The sequence below is a fragment of the Carcharodon carcharias genome, chromosome 20 (genome assembly GCF_017639515.1).
Source record: "Carcharodon carcharias isolate sCarCar2 chromosome 20, sCarCar2.pri, whole genome shotgun sequence".
Classification (NCBI taxonomy): Eukaryota; Metazoa; Chordata; class Chondrichthyes; order Lamniformes; family Lamnidae; genus Carcharodon; species Carcharodon carcharias.
The window spans coordinates 64676589-64696818 of record NC_054486.1 but is presented as its reverse complement, the minus strand read 5'-3'; the positions used below and the strand labels follow the sequence as shown (position 1 = coordinate 64696818).

At 44.1% G+C, this 20230-nt stretch overlaps 1 protein-coding gene and 1 long non-coding RNA gene across 7 annotated transcripts in view; one reads left to right on the top strand and one right to left on the bottom strand.

Moving 5' to 3' along the window:
* Positions 1 to 568, bottom strand: part of ddhd1b (DDHD domain containing 1b) — an 87425-nt gene extending 86857 nt beyond the window's left edge. For 3 of the 6 annotated variants that reach the window (XM_041213795.1, XM_041213796.1, XM_041213800.1), the window contains exon 1: positions 8 to 564. In XM_041213795.1, coding sequence (XP_041069729.1) covers positions 8 to 527 — 520 coding nt within the window. In that variant the 5' untranslated portion in view covers positions 528 to 564. Of the gene's footprint in view, positions 1 to 7 lie in introns of all 6 variants that reach the window. The other 3 variants (XM_041213798.1, XM_041213799.1, XR_005946203.1) reach the window with 2 other exon arrangements.
* Positions 195 to 14454, top strand: LOC121292168. Its single transcript, XR_005946205.1, has 2 exons — positions 195 to 329; positions 13661 to 14454. It is a non-coding gene; the product is annotated as an uncharacterized LOC121292168 (long non-coding RNA).
* The last annotated feature ends 5776 nt before the right edge of the window (positions 14455 to 20230 follow it).

Below are 20230 nucleotides of genomic sequence, written 5' to 3'. Positions count from 1 at the left end.
CACTCACGATACCAATAGACGGGGTAACAGCCCTTGTCCACGACGTTGACTTCGTAGAGGCCTCCGCGGACACAGACGGTCTTCACGGTATCCAGGTCCGAGTCGTCGGCCCCGGCCTTGTTGTACTCCCGGTACATGAGCTCGATTCGCAGCGAGTCGTATCCGATGAAGGGTTTCCAGGTCTTGCGGTCCTCCTTGTAAAACCAGCGGACCTCCTCGGAGCCCAGCTCCCCCACCACATCGTACCGGTGCCGGATGCTGCTGGCCCGGCTCCGCTTGCGGTCCACTGAGGTGTCGCTCTCGCTGAAGTCGGCCTCCTCGCCCTCCAGGTAAGGCAGCGAGGCTTCCGACTCGGCTGTGAACAGGTCGAAGGTGTCCTCACTCAGCGAGCGGTACATCTCCAGGCCAAAGCGGCCCGAGCGCCGGCGGCGGTGCTCTTGCTGCGGTGAGGCGCCGGGTGAGGTGTGGGTGGACGGCGGCTTCGCATCGCTCGACACCGGCAGGGGTGGTGGCGGTGGCGGCTCCATCCTGCGCCTAGGCCTCGCCTCCTGCCGCTTGCCCGGCCCGGCCAGCCCAGCCCACCCTACCCTACCCTACCCTACCCTCCGCTTGCCGCTGTGCCGAAGCTGCTCCTACTCGGACTCCGCCTTCTTACTGCTCATAAGGCGAAGAGGGAGGGACCGGGCGGGGCGGGGTGCCCGGCCTAAGAGAGGTTCTTGGCCGGGGGTGTGTGCGGGTCTCCCCACCTTTCCCCCCTGCTTTCGCACGGGAAGACGCTGCTTCTCTCCTCAGGCTCGGCTCGGCCTCTAACTCTCACACTGCCGCCGGCAACGAGTACCTTGCCCCGGCCGCCGGCCCGCCCGCCCGGTCCAGCTCGGCCCCGGCCAAACCCGGCGTCACAACGCGCCGCACGTCAGCCCCTGGAGACCACAAACAGGCCGGGCTGGACCCTCCGTCATCACCCCTCACCCTGTTAGTTCAGGGACCGGACCCTGGGATCCGGCCGGCGACAACATTCGAGAGGGCGCGGCTAAGCCGCCTCACTTACCTCCGGCTCCCAGCCGGGACCGGGCAGGTTGCCTAGGGGATTGTGAAGGAGCAGGTAGACTGGCTGCATGGGCCGAGCGGCCTGTGTCATTCTGCCAGTGGAAGCAATCCTGACTAAATCTAATCTCCACCGTCCCAACCCAGGAGGACGAAGCATTTCTACCTACAATAAGTATACTAGGCTAAGTTAAATTATGAAAATCTTGCTGTCGATGGCTGTTTTAATTACCTAGTTTAAAAACTCGAATTGGCAAAACACCACGTGTTTACAGTTACCAGGAAAGATAATATGACAGTTTTATTCCTTCATGAGATGCGGGCATCGTTGACCAGGTCACCATTAATGCCTACCCCTAGTTGCCTCTTTAGAAAGTGGTGGTGAGCCATCTTCTTGAACTTTTTGGAGGGCAATCACAAATTGCTCTGGGTCACGAATAAGCCGGGATGGCAAGGACAACGGTTCTCTTCTCTAGAGGACATTAGTGAACCAGATGGGTTTTTATGACAATCCCATGGTTTCACGCAGGGGTGTAGTGCCAAATTTTGAGGTGCTGGAACTTCTTAAGAAAATGTGTTGGCTGTATCATTTCTACATCTACTATTACATTGTTTGTCTATGTATTAATCAATTGAGTCTCCGAAAGTCCATAAAACTGTGCTTTTTAAATGAAAAATATTAGCGCCAGTAGGCAATGGGAATTTTGTTTTGAATCATCTGGTATTTTGAACCATTAGTCTTCAGCATAGCTAGAATTTCGTTATGCAACATTTATTTAATTCAAGCCTTTTAAAAACTTGAATTACAGAAAGCTTTACTTCACAATTTCCGCAATGGGTCTGATTGATCTTGTCCTTGATCCTCTCCCGATCAATGACATTGCAGCCAGGTTGTGACATGATGGTAATAACAAAAAAACTGCGGATGCTGGAGATCCAAAACAAAAACAGAATTACCTGGAAAAACTCAGCAGGTCTGGCAGCATCGGCGGAGAAGAAAAGAGTTGACGTTTCGAGTCCTCATGACCCTTCGACAGAACTTGAGTTCGAGTCCAAGAAAGAGTTGAAATATAAGCTGGTTTAAGGTGTATGTGTGGGGGACGGAGAGAGAGAAGTGGAGGGGTGGTGTGGTTGTAGGGACAAACAAGCAGTGATAGAAGCAGATCATCAAAAGATGTCAACAACAATAGAACAAAAGAACACATAGGTGTTAAAGTTGGTGATATTATCTAAACGAATGTGCTAATTAAGAATGGATGGTAGGGCACTCAAGGTATAGCTCTAGTGGGGGTGGAGGGAGCATAAAAGATTTTAAAATATTTAAAAATAATGGAAATAGGTGGGAAAAGAAAAATCTATATAATTTGTTGGAAAAAAAAGGAAGGGGGAAACAGAAAGCGGGTGGGGTGGGGTGGGGATGGGGGAGGGAGCTCACGCCCTAAAGTTGTTGAATTCAATATTCAGTCCGGAAGGCTGAAAAATGCCTAGTCGGAAGATGAGGTGTTGTTCCTCCAGTTTGCGTTGGGCTTCACTGGAACAATGCAGCAAGCCAAGGACAGACATGTGGGCAAGAGAGCAGGGTGGAGTGTTAAAATGGCAAGCGACAGGGAGGTTTGGGTCATTCTTGCGGACAGACCGCAGGTGTTCTGCAAAGCGGTCGCCCAGTTTACGTTTGGTCTCTCCAATGTAGAGGAGACCACTTTGGGAGCAACGAATGCAGTAGACTAAGTTGGGGGAAATGCAAGTGAAATGCTGCTTCACTTGAAAGGAGTGTTTGGGCCCTTGGGCGGTGAGGAGAGAGGAAGTGAAGGGGCAGGTGTTGCAGCTTTTGTGTGGGCATGGGGTGGTGCCATAGGAGGGGGTTGAGGAGTAGGGGGTGATGGAGGAGTGGACCAGGGTGTCCCGGAGGGAGCGATCCCTATGGAATGCCGATAGGGGGGGTGAAGGGAAGATGTGTTTGGTGGTGGCATCATGCTGGAGTTGGCGGAAATGGCGGAGGATGATCCTTTGAATGCGGAGGCTGGTGGGGTGATAAGTGAGGACAAGGGGGACCCTATCATATTTCTGGGAGGGAGGAGAAGGCGTGAGGGCGGATGCGCGGGAGATGGGCCGGACACGGTTGAGGGCCCTGTCAACGACCGTGGGTGGAAAACCTTGGTTAAGGAAGAAGGAGGACATGTCAGAGGAACTGTTTTTGAATGTAGCATCATCAGAACAGATGCGATGGAGGCGAACTATGGGGTATGTGGAACACTCCTTGTTCCAGTCCTACTCCGGCCCCCTTCTACAACTCTTTCTCCGGTACATCGATGATTACTTCGGTACCGCTTCATGCTCTCATTAGGACTTGGAAAAATTTATTAATTTTGCTTCCAATCTCCACCCCTCCATCATTTTCACGTGGTCCATCTCTGACACTTCCCTTCCCTTCCTTGACCTCTCTGTCTCAATCTCTGGTGATAGACTGTCCACCAATATCCATTACAAACCCACCGACTCCCACAGCTACCTCGACTACAGCTTCTCACACCCCGCTTCCTGTAAGGACTCCATCCCATTCTCTCAGTTCCTTCGCCTCCGTCGCATCTGTTCCGATGATGCTACCTTCAAAAACAGTTCCTCTGACATGTCCTCCTTCTTCCTTAACCGAGGTTTTCCACCCACGGTTGTTGACAGGGCCCTCAACCGTGTCCGGCCCATCTCCCGCGCATCCGCCCTCACGCCTTCTCCTCCCTCCCAGAAACATGATAGGGTCCCCCTTGTCCTCACTTATCACCCCACCAGCCTCCGCATTCAAAGGATCATCCTCCGCCATTTCCGCCAACTCCAGCATGATGCCACCACCAAACACATCTTCCCTTCACCCCCCCTATCGGCATTCTGTAGGGATCGCTCCCTCCGGGACACCCTGGTCCACTCCTCCATCACCCCCTACTCCTCAACCCCCTCCTATGGCACCACCCCATGCCCACACAAAAGATGCAACACCTGCCCCTTCACTTCCTCTCTCCTCACCGTCCAAAGGCTCAAACACTCCTTTCAAGTGAAGCAGCATTTCACTTGCATTTCCCCCAACTTAGTCTACTGCATTCGTTGCTCCCAAAGTGGTCTCCTCTACATTGGAGAGACCAAACGTAAACTGGGCGACCGCTTTGCAGAACACCTGCGGTCTGTCCGCAAGAATGACCCAAACCTCCCTGTCGCTTGCCATTTTAACACTCCACCCTGCTCTCTTGCCCACATGTCTGTCCTTGGCTTGCTGCATTGTTCCAGTGAAGCCCAACGCAAACTGGAGGAACAACACCTCATCTTCCGACTAGGCACTTTTCAGCCTTCTGGACTGAATATTGAATTTAACAACTTTAGGTCGTGAGCTCCCTCCCCCATCCCCACCCCCTTTCTGTTTCCCCCTTCCTTTTTTTTCCAATAAATTATATAGATTTTTCTTTTCCCACCTATTTCCATTATTTTTAAATATTTTAAAATCTTTTATGCTCTCCCCACCCCCACCCCCACTAGAGCTATACCTTGAGTGCCCTACCATCCATTCTTAATTAGCACATTCGTTTAGATAATATCACCTACTTTAACACCTATTTGTTCTTTTGTTCTATTGTTGTTGACATCTTTTGATGATCTGCTTCTATCACTGCTTGTTTGTCCCTACAACCATACCCCCCTCCACTTATCTCTCTCTCTCTCCGCCCCCCACACACACCTTAAACCAGCTTATATTTCAACTCTTTCTTGGACTCGAACTCAAGTTCTGTCGAAGGGTCATGAGGACTCGAAACGTCAACTCTTTTCTTCTCCGCCGATGCTGCCAGACCTGCTGAGTTTTTCCAGGTAATTCTGTTTTTGTTTTGTGACATGATGGTGTTGGATCCCAATGCGTCAGGGTGGGGGGAGGGTGGGGGGAGGGGGGGGTTGCGGCGGCGGCGTCTGTGTAGTTTTATAAACATAAGTGCTGATACCCGGTTTATGAGAATTCTTGAGCACGTTGGTGTTATATTTAAGTTCATCTGACTGAATCGTCACCCAAATTATGCAGTGCTGCTTGGAATTACTTGTGTATAATTTAGTAAAGGTCGTAAATCCTGGGGAATGTGTTGTCCCGCTTCCTGCACATACTCTCTGAATGCATTAATTACAGAAGTAGATGATGCTTGAAACTACTTGCAGAGAGAAGATATTGCTAATGCTCCATTACCTGGTGGCACTTCAGCTGGCCAATAATCTTGGTCAAGAATGTGCAATTGTTTGATCAAAGATGCATAATTAGATTGGGCTTCAGAGGCTGAATGAGAGCCTTTCAATGACATGATTAAGAATTTGATTTTTCTAAATTATTAACGAGACTGGTAAGAAACTGCTGATAATTAATGCTGATAATCTCGCTGTTGCTCCATAATTAAACCATTCTAAATTTTCCTTGTGTGATGCTACTTCGGCCTCAAGAGTTTTTGTGCCAGGCCGCTCCTTTAATCCATGCAGAAGGCATATGCTGCAAAGGATCAGTTTGTGTGCATACACAATTGTTGTGGTGCGTTTCTGCAAACTCTCAGAACATGCCAAATTCATGTAATGTGTCATACATCAGAGCGGTTTTCCTGTCAGACACAGACCTTGTTTCATCTTTCATTGCCAAATCAAAAAGAATATATGATGCTTCATATTTGGACTACAAAGCCGACACTGTTTGAAATGAGCTTGCTACCCTCTGGTGCTTAAAATCTTGCCTATTTTGGAAATTAGTTGTTCTAATTCAGCAATGTGTTCTGCCAGTTGCCTCTGATTGAGAGATGATCTGTTATACACAGAGTATAATTTGTCCGTAAAGGAAAGCAGATGGTTCACTCCACTAACTTTTGTCACTGAATCACTCACTGCAAGTTCTAATCTATGATTTAGGCAATGCCAAATAATATTGTTTGGGTATTGCCATAGGTCTGTTAGCTACACCTGATCTGGTGCCCAACATAACACTTGCTCCATAATTAGCAAACGCTACAATTGGGAATTCGCCTAGTTCTGTCGAAGGGTCATGAGGACTCGAAACGTCAACTCTTTTCTTCTCCGCCGATGCTGCCAGCCCTGCTGAGTTTTTCCAGGTAATTCTGTTTTTGTACAAGATGCTGCTTCAGGTAGGAGTTTCAAAACCACGTGTCTTATCTTGATACTTAACTATTGTATCAGCATTATGATCTGGAAGTTCAATCAGATCTAAAAACCATGAAGTGTGGATTATCCCTTCTTATCACTTTTATATTTCAGGTAGACTACTAGAGCAGTTTTGCGACTTAGGCTTGTAGATTCACTAAGAATTGAAATTTTATCTGTTATTACTTTGACACGCTGGCAACTCTCTTCCTCATCTCGGCAGCTATTTGGTCAATAATTTCTGCAGCACTAGCAGGGATGCAACCCAATTCCCACGTCAACACCATTTTCGTTTTCACAGAATTGTTACGGTGCAGAAGAAGGCCATTCGGCCCATCGTGTCTGCACCGGCTCTCTGAGCATATTAACTTAGAGCCAATCTCCTGCCTTTTCCCCGTAACCCTCACGTTGTTTCTATTTAAATAATCATCCAATGCTCTCTTGAATGCCTCAATTAAACCTGCCTCCACTACACTTCCAGGCAGTGCATTCCAGACCCTAACTATTCACTGTGTGAAAGTTTTTTCTCATCTCGCATTTGTTGCTTTTGCAAAACACTTTAAAACTGTGCCTTCTGGCTCTTGATATGTTTACGAGTGGGAACAGTTTCTCCCTATCTACTCTGTTCAGGCCACTCATTATTTTGAAAACTTCTATCAAGTCTCCTCTTAGCCTTCTCCTCTCCAAGGAAAACAGTCTACAACCTTTCCTCATAACTGAGGTTTCTCATCCCTGGAACCATCCTCATAAGCCAGTTCTGCACTCTCTCCAATGCATTCACAACCTTCCTATAAAGTGGTGCCCAGAACTGTACACAATACTCCAGCTGAGATCTAACAAGTGTCTTGTATAACTTCATCAAAACCTCCCTGCTCTTGAACTCTATGCCCCTATTAATTAAGCCTGGAATACTGAATGCTTTTGAAACAGCTCTCTACCTGTCCTACCACCTTCAATGACTTAGGTCCCTTTGCTCCTGCACACCCGTTTGAATAGTGTAAAAATAAAATACCGCAGATGCTGGAAATCTGAAACAAAAACAAAAATAGCTGGAAAAACTCAGTAGGTCTGAAAGCATCTGTGGAGAGGAATACAGTTAATATTTTGAGTCCATATGACTTCATCAGAACTAAGGAAATATAGAAATGAGGTGAAATATAAGCTGGTTGAGGTGGGTGGGACAGGTAGAGCTGGATAGAGGGCCAGTGATAAGTGGAGGCAAAGAAGAGATTGCCAGAGATGTCATAGACAAAAGGACAAAGGGGTGTTGACTGAGGTGGTATTAGCTAAGGAATGTGGTATTGGTGACATTAAGGGTAGAAAGCAGGACGAGCAAGTGACAGGTAGCCCGGGTGGGGTGGGGGGAAGGGATTGAAATAGGATAAAAGATGGAGATAAAACAAAGGATGGAAATAAATTTAAAAATAATGGAAATGAGTGGGAAAAGAAAAATATATTTTTTAAAAATTATAAATTATTGGAAAAAGGGGGATCGGAAAGGGGATGGAGGAGAGAGTTCAAGATCTGAAGTTGTTGAACTCAATGTTAAGTGCTGCAGGCTGTAAAGTGCCTAGTCGGAAGATGAGGCGCTGTTCCTCCAGTTTGCGTTGAGCTTCACTGGAACATTGCAGCAGGCCAAGGATGGACATGTGGGCATGAGAGCAGGGTGATGTGTTGAAATGGCAAGTGCCAGGGAGGTCTGGGTCATGCTTGCGGCAAAGCGGTCACCCAGTCTACGTTTGGTCTCTCCAATGTAGAGGAGACCACATTGGGAGTAGCGAATGCAGTAGACTAAGTTGAGGGAAGTGCAAGTGAAATGCTGCTTCACTTGAAAGGAGTGTTTGGGCCCTTGGACGGTGAGGAGGGTGAAAGTAAAGGGACAGGTGTTGCACCTTCTGCTATTGCATGGGAAGGTCCGTGGGAGGGGGTTGAGGTGTAGGGAGTGATGGAGGAGTGGACCAGGGTATCCCGGAGGGAACGATCCCTGCGGAATGCCGCCGGGGTGGGGGGGTAAAGGGAAGATATGTTTGGTGATGGCATCATGCTGGAGTTGGCGGAAATGGCAGAGGATGATCCTTTGAATACGGAGGCTGGTGGGGTGGTAAGTGAGGACAAGGGGGACCCTATTATGGTTCTGCAAGGGAGAGGAAGGTGTGAGGGCGGATGCGCGGGAGATGGGCCAGACACGGTTGAGGGCTCTGTCAAGCACCGTGGGTGGAAAACCTTAGAATAGTGTCCCTTACTTTATACTGTCTCTCTATATTCTTTGTATCAAAGTGTATCACCTCACATTTCCCAGCATTGAACCTCATCTGCCACCTATCTGCCCACACCTCCAATGTGCCAATGTCCTTTTGAAATTCTACACTCTCGTCCTCACCGTTTACAATTCTCTCAAGTTTTGTGTCATCCTCAAACTTTAGAAATTGTCCCCTGCACACCAAGTTCTAGATCATTTACATATATCAGGAAAAGCAGCAGTCCCAATGCTGATTCCTGGGGAACTCCACTACAAACCTTCTTCCAGCCTGAAAAATACCCATTAACCATTACTGTTTCCTCCCCTCAGCCAATTATGTATTCATGTTGCTACTGTCCCTTTTATTCCATAACCTATAACTTTCCTCAAGTCTGTTGTGTGGTACTGTATCAAATGCCTTTTGGAAGTCCATAGACACCACATCAATGGCCTTGCCCCCATCAACCATCTTTGTAATCTCTTCAAAAAAACTCTAGCAAGCTAGTTAGAAATTATTTTTCTTTAACAAATCCATGCTGACTATTCAATCCACATTTTTCCATGCGACTATTAATTCTATCCTGAATAATTGTTTCTAGAAGGTTCCCCACCACCGAAGTTAAATTGTAATTGCAGGGTAGAGCTTTACAACCATTTTTGAATAAGTGTGTAATGTTTGCCATTCTCCAGTCCTCTGACATCTCCCCCGAATCCAGGGAACATTGAAAGATTATTGCCAGTGCCTCTGTATTTTCCACTCTCACTTCCTTCAATATTCTTGGATGCATCTCATCTGATCCCGGCACCTTATCAACTTTAAGTACTGACAGCTTATCCAATACCACCTCCTTACCAATTTTAAACCCTTCTAGTGACAGAGTTTCTTCCTCTGTCACCATGGCCTGGGCAGCATCTGCCTTGTAGGTAAAGACAGATGCAAAGTATTCATTTAACACCTCCGCCATACCTCTTGCCTCTATGTGTCAATCCCCTTTTTGGTCTACTATTCATGTGCTTATAGAACACTTTGGGATTTTCTTTTACGTTGGCTGCCAGTCTTTTTTCATAATTCCTGTGTTTCTCATATTTGCTTTTTCACATCCCTTCTGTATTCATTGGTCCTCAATTATATTTGCTACCTGACACCTGTCATAAGCACACTTTTCTTCTTTAACTTAATTTCTATCTCCTTTATCATCCAGGAGGCTCCTACCCTTCCCTTTTGTTATTTTTTTTTTATATATAATCTTCAGAATTGTCGACCTAAACGGAGTTGGTGTACTTGGTGATCGCTTTGGTGCCTTCGGAGACGGCGTGTTTGGCCAATTCCCCTGGTAGCATGAGGCGGACGGCGCTCTGGATCTCCCGGGCCGAGATGGTGCGGCGCTTGTTGTAGTGAATGAGGTGTGACGCCTTGGAGGCGATGCGCTCGAAAATGTCGATAACGAAGGAATTCATAACACTCATGGCCTTGGACGAGATCCTGGTGGAAGGGTGGACCTGGGTCAGCACCCTGTACATGTAAATGGAATAGCTCTGCTTGCGAGATTTTCTCCGCTTCTTTGGCGGCTTCTTGGTGACTTTAATCAGCGACTGTTTCAACGCCTTACGGGACGCCTTCGTCGCAGCCGCCTATCCTTCTCTTTTGAGGGAACATATCTTGACTGTGCCCAAACCACCTCTTTGCAGTTAGCCCATTGTTCAGCTACTGTTTTTCCCATAAACCTTTGGTTCCAGTCTATCTGGCCCCATTGAAACCTGCTCTCTGCCAGTTGGCATTATTCTTACTCTGGATTGATCAATATCATTTTCCACTGTCATCGTAAACTTTATGATACAATGATCACTGTCCCCTAAATGTTCCCCCATTGTCACTTGATCTACTTGGCCCATCTCATTCCCAAGAACCAGGTCCAGCAGTGCCTCCTTTCTTAACAAAAACAGAATTACCTGGAAAAACTCAGCAGGTCTGGCAGCATCGGCGGAGAAGAAAAGAGTTGACGTTTCGAGTCCTCATGACCCTTCGACAGAACTGTTCTGTCGAAGGGTCATGAGGACTCGAAACGTCAACTCTTTTCTTCTCCGCCGATGCTGCCAGACCTGCTGAGTTTTTCCAGGTAATTCTGTTTTTGTTTCGGATTTCCAGCATCCGCAGTTTTTTTGTTTTTATTTTTGTGCCTCCTTTCTTGTTGGACTGGACACATACTGCTGTAGGAAATTCTCCTGAACACAATCTAGGAACACCTATCCCTCACTGCCCTTTACACTACCACTATCCCAGTCTATATACAGGTAATTAAAGTCCCCCGTTTTAACTACTCTCCGATGTTTACACCTCTCTTGTAATTTCCTTGCAGATTTGTTCCTCTATATTCCTTTCCCCTAACTGTTGGTCTATACATTACACCGAGCAATGTAACTGCACCCTTCTTATTCTTTAGCTCTAGTCAAATCGATTCTGTCCTTGAGTCCTCTGACATGTCCTCTTTCTCCAGTATTGCAATACTCTCCTTAACCAAAAACACCACCCCTCCTCCTTTTTCCCCTTTCCTATCTTTTCTGAACACTTTGTAATCAGGAATATTTAATGCCCAGATCTGCCCTTCCTTAAGCCAGGTCTCCGTTATCGCCACAACATCATAATCCCAGAAAGCAATCTGTGCCTGTAACTCCCCAATTTTATTAACTATGCTCAGTGCTTTCACATACATGCAGTGTAACCCTGATTTAGGCTTCATTACTTGCTCCCTTACTCAGATTCCATCTATTAACTTACTATTCTCTGTTTTAGTGCTATCTACCTCTTCCAACATTCCGTGCACCCTGGTATTACTTTCTGATATTCTCTCCTGGCTCCCACACCCCTGCTGAGTTAGTTTTGAAGTTCCAGCAAGCCAAAGTGGCTAGGATAAGGTCTGTTTCTTGAGCCAATTAGTATGTAAAATGGTAATCTGTGCAAGTTGTCTCCAGAGGAGATGCATTTAAGTTGTCACAACTTTTTCCGAGTGTCATCATTCGCTTTTTCAGCAACTCATTGCGCAGTGATGTGAGCTTTTGACGGTTTGTGTTCTACAATTTTTTTCCTGAGAGATTTTAAATGGGTACTTTGGTTGAATCCACTGTATGACACTTGGTACAAACATCATTCATTCAAAAGTCTCAATCCGTTGGATGCAAAAAATTATAAGTTACCAATATTTGCATACAATTTACACCCCAAGTTTTTCATTCCTATAGTCTATTCAAGGATATGTTTCTTTATTCCCTCTTTCAGATTTCCTGTGTCCATACATCCGCTGTACACACATCTGCACAGGGATACAGGCCTGCCACTGTAACAAACTCAGTTTCAGTATTACACTTGTGTGTTCAATTTTGAATCTGAGGCAGCTGCACCACTGAAGCTCTCCTCTCCATTATTACTCAGTTTGACAGGACCTGAATGTTCTTTACTTTCTTCACTCTCTCTATGAAAGAAGGAGGTTATACATTTGTTTTGTAGCCATTATGTTGTTATCCGGCCTAGCTAAACTACAGAGTAACAGAGGGTCAATGGCTTCGGGGCCGAGTCACAGGCAACTCTTGATGCGTTGGTATGACTTGGAAGTTCCAGCTTCTTCAGCAAATAAATTCAAACTAACCTCCTTATTTTCTCTTTCGTGTTTCTATTTTATTATATTAGTTTTACGTTATATCTATAATTATTATTTCAAAAGAAATAAAGGAGCTGTTGAGTCCCTTTTTATTTACACAGAGAAATAATTATGGGGGTTAGCTTTTCATTTGTATAATTTTGTCTCTAATTGGGGCTTTATTTGTACCTGTTTGGCTTTGTTGTGTCTGAGGCCTTTCTCCCTTCAGTTTGGCAGTGAGTAGGCCAGTGGATTTTAGGCATTGTTATTTTATAAGCTGTCACCTGCTGCTTCGAGGCATTGAGAGCTGTTGGTGGTAAAAAAGACATAATACAAAACTCAATGTGCAGAAACTAAACAGGCGATGGGTGGCGTCAGCCTAACTTGATGTCAGAAGCAAATTAAACTCTCGATGTCTGCGCGTGATTGACATGAGACACAGTCACTGTGCTGGCCACCCGGCTGATTGACCAAAGCAGGCAGGGAACTGGCGAGCTACGTAGTGGCCACAAAATGATGTTATAGCGAAACGACTTAAAAAGCACACCTCTGGTTTCATGGTCATAATTACTGATGCTAATTTTTAAAATTCCAGATTTAATTAATTGAATGTATTTGAAGTCCCTAGCTGCCTTGCTGATTTTTGAATTTATGGTTCTGGGTAATTTGTCCAGGCCCCTGGATTACTTATCCAGTGATAGAACCATACCATGTTATACCCCCGGATCTTGGTACAATGTAACCTTCCGTCACTTTACCATGATGTGATGAAATTGACATCTGGTTCTTTTGTCTCCATAACATAGTTTTTGAAGCAAGCCTTATTATGCACACAATGCCTTTTTAAATTAATATAATCACACAAATGTAATAATTTGTTTCATTAAAGGCATGCCAATGATGTCTGTTTCATCAGTGTAACTTCCCAGGAATGAAGATTTTTAACAGAGCTCAGCATTATAGATCATTCAATTTACTTCACACTCTAGAAACTCATGCTTGAACGCTAACAAACTTGGGAGCTCTGCCTTTGAGAGGACTGCTGCATTTGTGATTTTCTACTACTAGAATATACCAATAAGGTGCTGCAGACAGTGAAGATGGAAATTGTTGAGTTTTGTTTCTTGATAACTGGAAATTGTCCATGTTTCATGGTCATACAACAAAGTGATGCGAATACAGGCCTTATGAACCATTAGCATGGTCCTAAGGGTTAGCTTGATGTTATTCCATGTGCGTTTTGTGAGTTGGTCGAAGGTGCTTTCCCTAAGCATGTATCAACGGTCAGATTGTCTGTCAGGTAGCAGAATTTGCTAACCACATAGAGTGGGGTGTTATCTACTGTGATCAGGGTGAGATGCAAAACCTTATCCCATGACCATGGTTTTCTTGGCGCTTATAGTCATGGAGACTATACAGGCATGGGAGAGATAGTCCAACAGTCTCTGTAGCTGAGTTTCCATGTGGGTGATTAGTGCAGCATCATCAGTATAGCGGTCTCTGATTAGGACGCGATGTGCTTTTGTCATTTCTTTCAGTTTTGATTTTTGTAATGCTTGCTGTCTGACTCCTTCCATATCTACAGGGAGGGCAAAGGTCAGGAACATGGAGAAGAAGATGCCAAACGATTGGGGCCTAGGACACCCATGACACATGGGCTCAGGCGCTTCCTCAGGATGGAATATGGTTGCATACCCAAGGATTTTCTTTATGGTGAGATAGGTGGAACCAGATGACCAGTGGAATGCCCAAAGATGCTTGCAAGTGTGACTTGAAGGCCCTAAACATTGATTACTGTACCTGGCAACCTCTAGCTGACAACAGAATGGTGATGCCTCCTCTGGGCTGGCGAGTGCCACACCAATGACCAGTGGCTTTGGCGACTTGACAACAGGTGTCAGTGCCGGAAACAGCAATCCACAACAACACCTGGAAGCTTCATGTGCCGCACTTGTGGTAGAACCTGCCTCAATGATTGGCCTCTTGAGCCATCAACAAGGAAGTGCAATATGAAGATACGCCATCTGAAATGAATTGTTTGCTCTGTGTCTATCATCTTTCACTGATGATGACAGTGATAGAAACTCTTAAATTTATGTTGGAATGGATTAAACTTCCTCAGGCATTAAAGGAGGTTCAGTGCTTATCCCAAGAGATATAATATCCCAATATATAAGCCTACACAATTGAGTGTCAGTAACTCATTTAATCAAGGGTAGACCCAATGTGTTACAGTGGCTGAAGAAGTCGCGTTTCATTTTACTACATGGGATTCCAGGATTTAAACTTTTTTTAGAGTTGAGAAACTGGGATTATTTATAATTAGCCCATTGATTTCTGCTAATTAAATAAAGTTGGCTGTCGTTATTTATAATCTCATTGGATGGTAATATGTGATTTTCTTGGATTTTAACCAGTATTTCATGTTTGTATTCTCTATTCCTTTCCCACCTATGCTCTGTGCTTCTTTTTGCGGTACATTCAGCAACAATTTGCATTTATATTAACAATACTTCTCATTCAGAAGATATTCCAATGTGCTTCACAAAAGCAGTATATAAAAAAACCAAAGTATTCTTAACAGCAAGTCAAGGTGCATCCATAGAAAAACAGCAGCAGCAGCCACTGTATTTAGCCTCTCCTCAGGATTAAAACCGTGGATACTAAACCAACAAGGAGATATTAAGGGTGATCAAAAGCTTGATTAAAGAGATTGATTTTAAGAAGGGGACAGAGGTGGCAAGGCAGCGGGATTTAGAGGTGATTCTGGTGTGCAGGTTTAGTAGCTGGAGGCACAGCAGCTAATGGGTGGCAACAATGAGAAGAACATTCACAAGAGGCCTGAACTCGAGGAATAGAGTGTTTTGGGGGAGGGGTAGTGTGCTAAAGTTTGAAGGGACTTGAGAATTTTATATTTGAGGTGTGTAGGAGCCAATGTAGGTCAGCAAGGACAGAGATGATGGATGAGCAAGACTTGCAGGATAGAACAAGGGTGGCATAGTTTTGGATGAGTGAAAACTTAAGGGGTTAGAGCATATGGGCAATTGGGATAGAGTCTGGAAGCTGTGAAGGCACAAGTCAGCATTTGGAAGGAGTACACACAATTCTAAATTTGCTGATGTTTATCATTATTATTGTATGTGTGAGCATGTAGCATAAAGGAACCTTGAACTGGCATTGTATTTGGTGCTTGTTTCTACAGCTGGATGCATCTGTCAACATCTTGACACAGCAACATTTAAAGGTACCATACAAGAGCTTCTGCATTTCTTTTTCTCAAATTCTCTGCCCAAAAGCAGGTCTGACGCTCAGTGCCACAACCTCTACCCTGGGTCGGGCAAAGAGACAGGTACCAAATCCACATCAACTGGCACAGGGATTGAACTGCGTGCTGTTGGCACAAATCTGATCCATACTGACCGTCTAGCCAACTGCGCCCTCCCCCCCGCCTCACCCCTCACCCCCCACCCCCCAGGAGCCCAAATTGCTTTGATAACATTTAGGGTTTTTCCATTACATGGCTGACCAGGAATCTCTCTTACTCTTAACAACTGGCCATTGGCATTTGTTGGAAAGATTTGCAGATTGATACCTGTTTGGCTGTGTAATGAATCCACCTTCCTTGGCCATCAAGTCCTGGAGCGGGATTTGAACCCGGAGCTGCTGGCTTAGACACAAGGATGCTACCTAGTGCACCACAAGACCCCTTTTCTGCATTTAGAAAGATGAATATTTGGCAATGTACACTACATTCTCCTGTGATAATGCAGCAGGTTTACAGAGCAAAATAGAAAATAACAAGATGATGCCATGTTTTCACACTCAGCAAATGTAGGCAGCCCAGCAAACTTCTTAATCACCATATTCCAGATTCAGTTTTAAGCTGAGGCATGAATGTTCTCTACCAAGATCATAAGAAATAGGAGCAGGAATAAGTCCTTGAGCCTCCCCCACCATTCAATAAGACCATGCCTGACCAGATTGTGGCCTTAGCTCCACTTTCCTGCCTGCTCCCCATAACCATTGACTCTCTTGTACATCAAAAATCTGTCTAACACAACTACATCCATCCATGCTGTTATGGTTTTACTTTTTTTTAGCAAGATGGCCCTCTCCAGCAAATAAGGACATCTTTTTCCACAGGACAGTAGTTGAACAATCAATACCTTATTTATGAATGGGGTTATTTTATCCTTCAATAATCTTTGAGATCCTTGAGAAAGAGTTCTTTAAGGGCAGCCAGCGAACCTGGTGCCTGAAATCCTACTCTGGACCAATGAGGGCTCTCAGCACATCATGTGATAAGTGTTATTAAAATATTCACATTTGCTGATCTTGCATTTTCAGACATGCTCAACTTGTTGCCCCATAATGTTTGTGAAGCACATTATTGGCTCCAATATTTTTCTGCAAAGCTATTGTCTGTCAGCTGATGGGAGATATTGCAATTTAAACATATGTGGTGTGCATGGTTTTCAACTTTGCATCAGTATAATTGTTGCTGCGAGTGAAAGGCACTCTATGTCCTGTAAATTCATTTCCAAACAATGCAGAGAATTAATTTTCAATATATTTCCATGTAATTTTCACACTTTGACAATAAACTGTTTAATCTCTTGCATGGACTGGATTTCACTTCAGAGAGCGATAGAAAAGCAAATCAGTGATTAGCATCATCTGTGCTGTCTGTTGCATATTCTATATATGAACCTGTAAGAATTAGGAGCAGGAGTAGGCCATTCGGCCCCTTGAATGTACTCTACCATTAAATAAAATAATGGCTGTTCTGATTGTAACCTGCCACCTACCCCCGATAACCTTTCACCTTTGTTAATCAAGAATCTATCCACCACTGCCTTAAAAATATTCAAGGACTCTACTTCTACTGCCCTTTGAGAAAAGGAGTTCCAAAGACTCTCAACCTTCTCGAGAGAGAAAAAAAATCCCCTCATCTCTGTCTTAAATGGGCGACCCCTTATTTTTAAACAGTGGCCCCTAGTTCTAGATTCTTCCACAAGAGGAAACATTGTCTCTATATTGTTATAACCGATCCCCAGGTGAGGTTCCCCCAATTTGTTATGCTCCCGGGTGAGGAGGAATGAACTGGCTCCCTTTCTTTATTCAACGCCCTTGCTTAGTCACAAGGTTAATTTAAAAAGGAATCCCTTCTCTCGTGGATACCTTTTCCCAGTCCAAATTTATTTATGTTTTAAAAGGGGCCAATTTAACCAGGTTTTCTTGGGCTAAATAAAGAGAGAGTTTATTAGTTACTAAAACGTGAGAAAAGTAATAAAAATGCAACACCCATACACACAGTTTAGAAATGAGAAGTGAGTCCAGAAATAAGTTATTAAGATATATGAACCAGTCATTGGCTTATCCGTGAGCAGTAGATGATGAAATGTTGCAACTGTTAAGTTGGATGATTCCGATAGAACTGACTTTGGGCAGTTGAGCAGGTGGTTTAGAGATTCTTGGTTCTGTAGGTTAGCTGAAAGGAGTTGTCCTGTTTCCTTTCCGACTGTGGCTTTGCTGCCTTGTGACTTGCTTCCAGCAATCCGAGAGAGAGGACTTTTTTTTTCTTGCAAGTGCAGGGATGCCTAGTTGATGTTCTTCAGCTGTGACCTTCATAGCACATCCTCACACACCAGACTTGGAACACTAAAACTAGCACATAGAACTAGGATTGCAGTTGGCTCGTTACCCCTTTTGTGTATTCATGAAAGGTATAAAAACAAACATATCTTTCACCCAGATCTGAGTTCTTTTCAACTCACGTCATGTCCACAGTCTGGGATATAAGTCACAGGAGGTGGTTTCTGCTAAGGTTTCCTCTTGGCCTTCGTTATCTCCGCAACCACAGGAGATTACAGTTCAGTTTTTGCATTGTATATTTTCCTTTGAAGTGTCTCTGTCTGAAGTAGGCCTTGACACCTTTTTAGGTGTGACATTCTCTGGACTAATTGGTCATGTTTAATCCACATAGGATTTTTCCAGCAAGTGATTACTTTACAATCTCAACCAGCTTTTGCTTGTATGTTCTTTTTTAAAAAAAAGTCTTACTTAAAAGTTCAAAATATCCGTAAGTAATTTGGGGCTATGATCCATGATCATGACAACATCCACCCTGTCAGGATCTTAAAGGTTTCAATCAAGTTACTTGTTACTCTTCTAAACTCCAGTGGATACAAGCCTAGCCTGTCCAACCTTTCCTCATTAGACAACCTGCCCATTCTGAGTAAACCTTCTCTGAACTGCTTACGTCCTTCTTTAAATAAGGAGACCAATACTGTGCACAGTATTCTAGATGTGGTCTCACCAGTGTCCTGTACAACTGAAGCATAACCTCCCTACTTTTGTATTCAATTTCCCTCACAATAAATGATAACATTGTTAGTTTTCCTAATTACTTGCTGTACTTGCATACTAGCCTTTTGTGATTCATGCACTAGGACACCCAGATCCCTCTGCACCTCAGAGCTCTACAATCTCTCACCATTTAGATAATATGCTTCTCTTTTATTCTTCCTGCCAAAATTGACAATTTCCCATTTTCCCCCATTATATTCCATTTGCCAGATCTTTGCCCACTCACTTAACCTATCTATGTTCCTTTGTAGCCTCCTTACATCTTCACAACTTACTTTCTTACCTATCTTTGTGTCATCAGCAAATTTAGCACCCATACCTTTGGTCCCTTCATCCAAGTCATTCATATAAATTGTAAAAGGTTGATGTCCCAGCATTGATCCTTGTGGCACACCACTTGTTACATCCTGCCAACCAGAAAAAGACCCATTTATGCCTACCCATTGTTTCCTGTTAGCCCGCTAATCTTCTATCCATGTCAATATGTTACTCCCTACACCATGAGCTTTTACTTTTCACAATAATCTTTGATATGGCACTTTGTCAAATGCCTTCTGGAAATCTAAGTACAGTACATCCACCGGTTCTCATTTATCCACAGCATTCATGATTCCTTCAAAGAGCTGCAATAAATTGGTTAAACATGATTTCCCTTTCACAATACCATGTTGACTCTGCCTGATTGCCTTGAATTTTTCTAAATGCCCTGCCATAACATATTTAATAATAGCCTCTAGCATTTTCCCTATGACAGATATTAAGCTAACTGACCTGTAGTTTCCTGCTTTCTGCCTCCCTTTTTGAATATAGATTTCTTGTGAGCTTTCTCTCATACTCTAATTTTTCACTCCTTATTAATCTTTTAGTCTTTCATTGCTGAATAAAGGAGTTCAGTTTGCTATTTTCCAACCTAATGGAACCTTCCCAGAATCTAGAGATTTTTGGAAAATTAAAACCAATGCATCAACTGTCTCATTAGCCACTTCTTTTAAAACACCAGGATGAAGTTCATCAGGACCCAGGGATTTGGCAGCCCGCATCTCCAACAATTTGCTAAGTACCACTTCCCTGCTGATTATAATTTTCCTGAGTTCCTCCCTCCCATTTCCTGATTTACAGCTATTTCTAGGATGCTATCTATCTGCTCTATAGTGCAGACCAATGCAAAATACATGTTTAATTCATCTGCCATCTTCTTATTTTCCATTATTAATTCCCCAGACTCGCTTTCTCTAGGACCAACACTCACTTTGTTAACTCTTTTCTTATTTAAATATATATAGAAACTTACAATCTGTTTTTATATTTCTTGTGAGCTTTCTCTTGTACTCTAATTTTTCCCTCCTTTTTAATCATTTAGTCTTTCTTTGCTGTTCTATTTATTCTGTTCTGTCTTCTGATCTGCCACCCATCCTTGTGCAATTATGTGCTTTTTCTTTAAGTTTGATACTATTTTTAACTGTTTTAGTTAACCACAGATGGTGGATCCACCCCTTGGAATTTTTATTTTTCATTGGAATATACCTATTCTGTGTTTTCTGAAATATCCCCTTTAATATCTGCCATTGCATCTCTATTGACCTATTCCTTAATCACATTTGCCAGTTCACTTTAGCTGGCTCTCCTTTCATACCCTCATAGGGGAGAATTTTCCCCATGTCAGGCAGGCTGAGTGGGAGCAGGCGCATTCCCGATCACTGCCTGTGCTTGCCACCTGCGATCGTGTCTGTGCCGCCATTTTACGTGGGTGGGCCAATTAAGGCCCACCCAGCATATTTCTCCACTC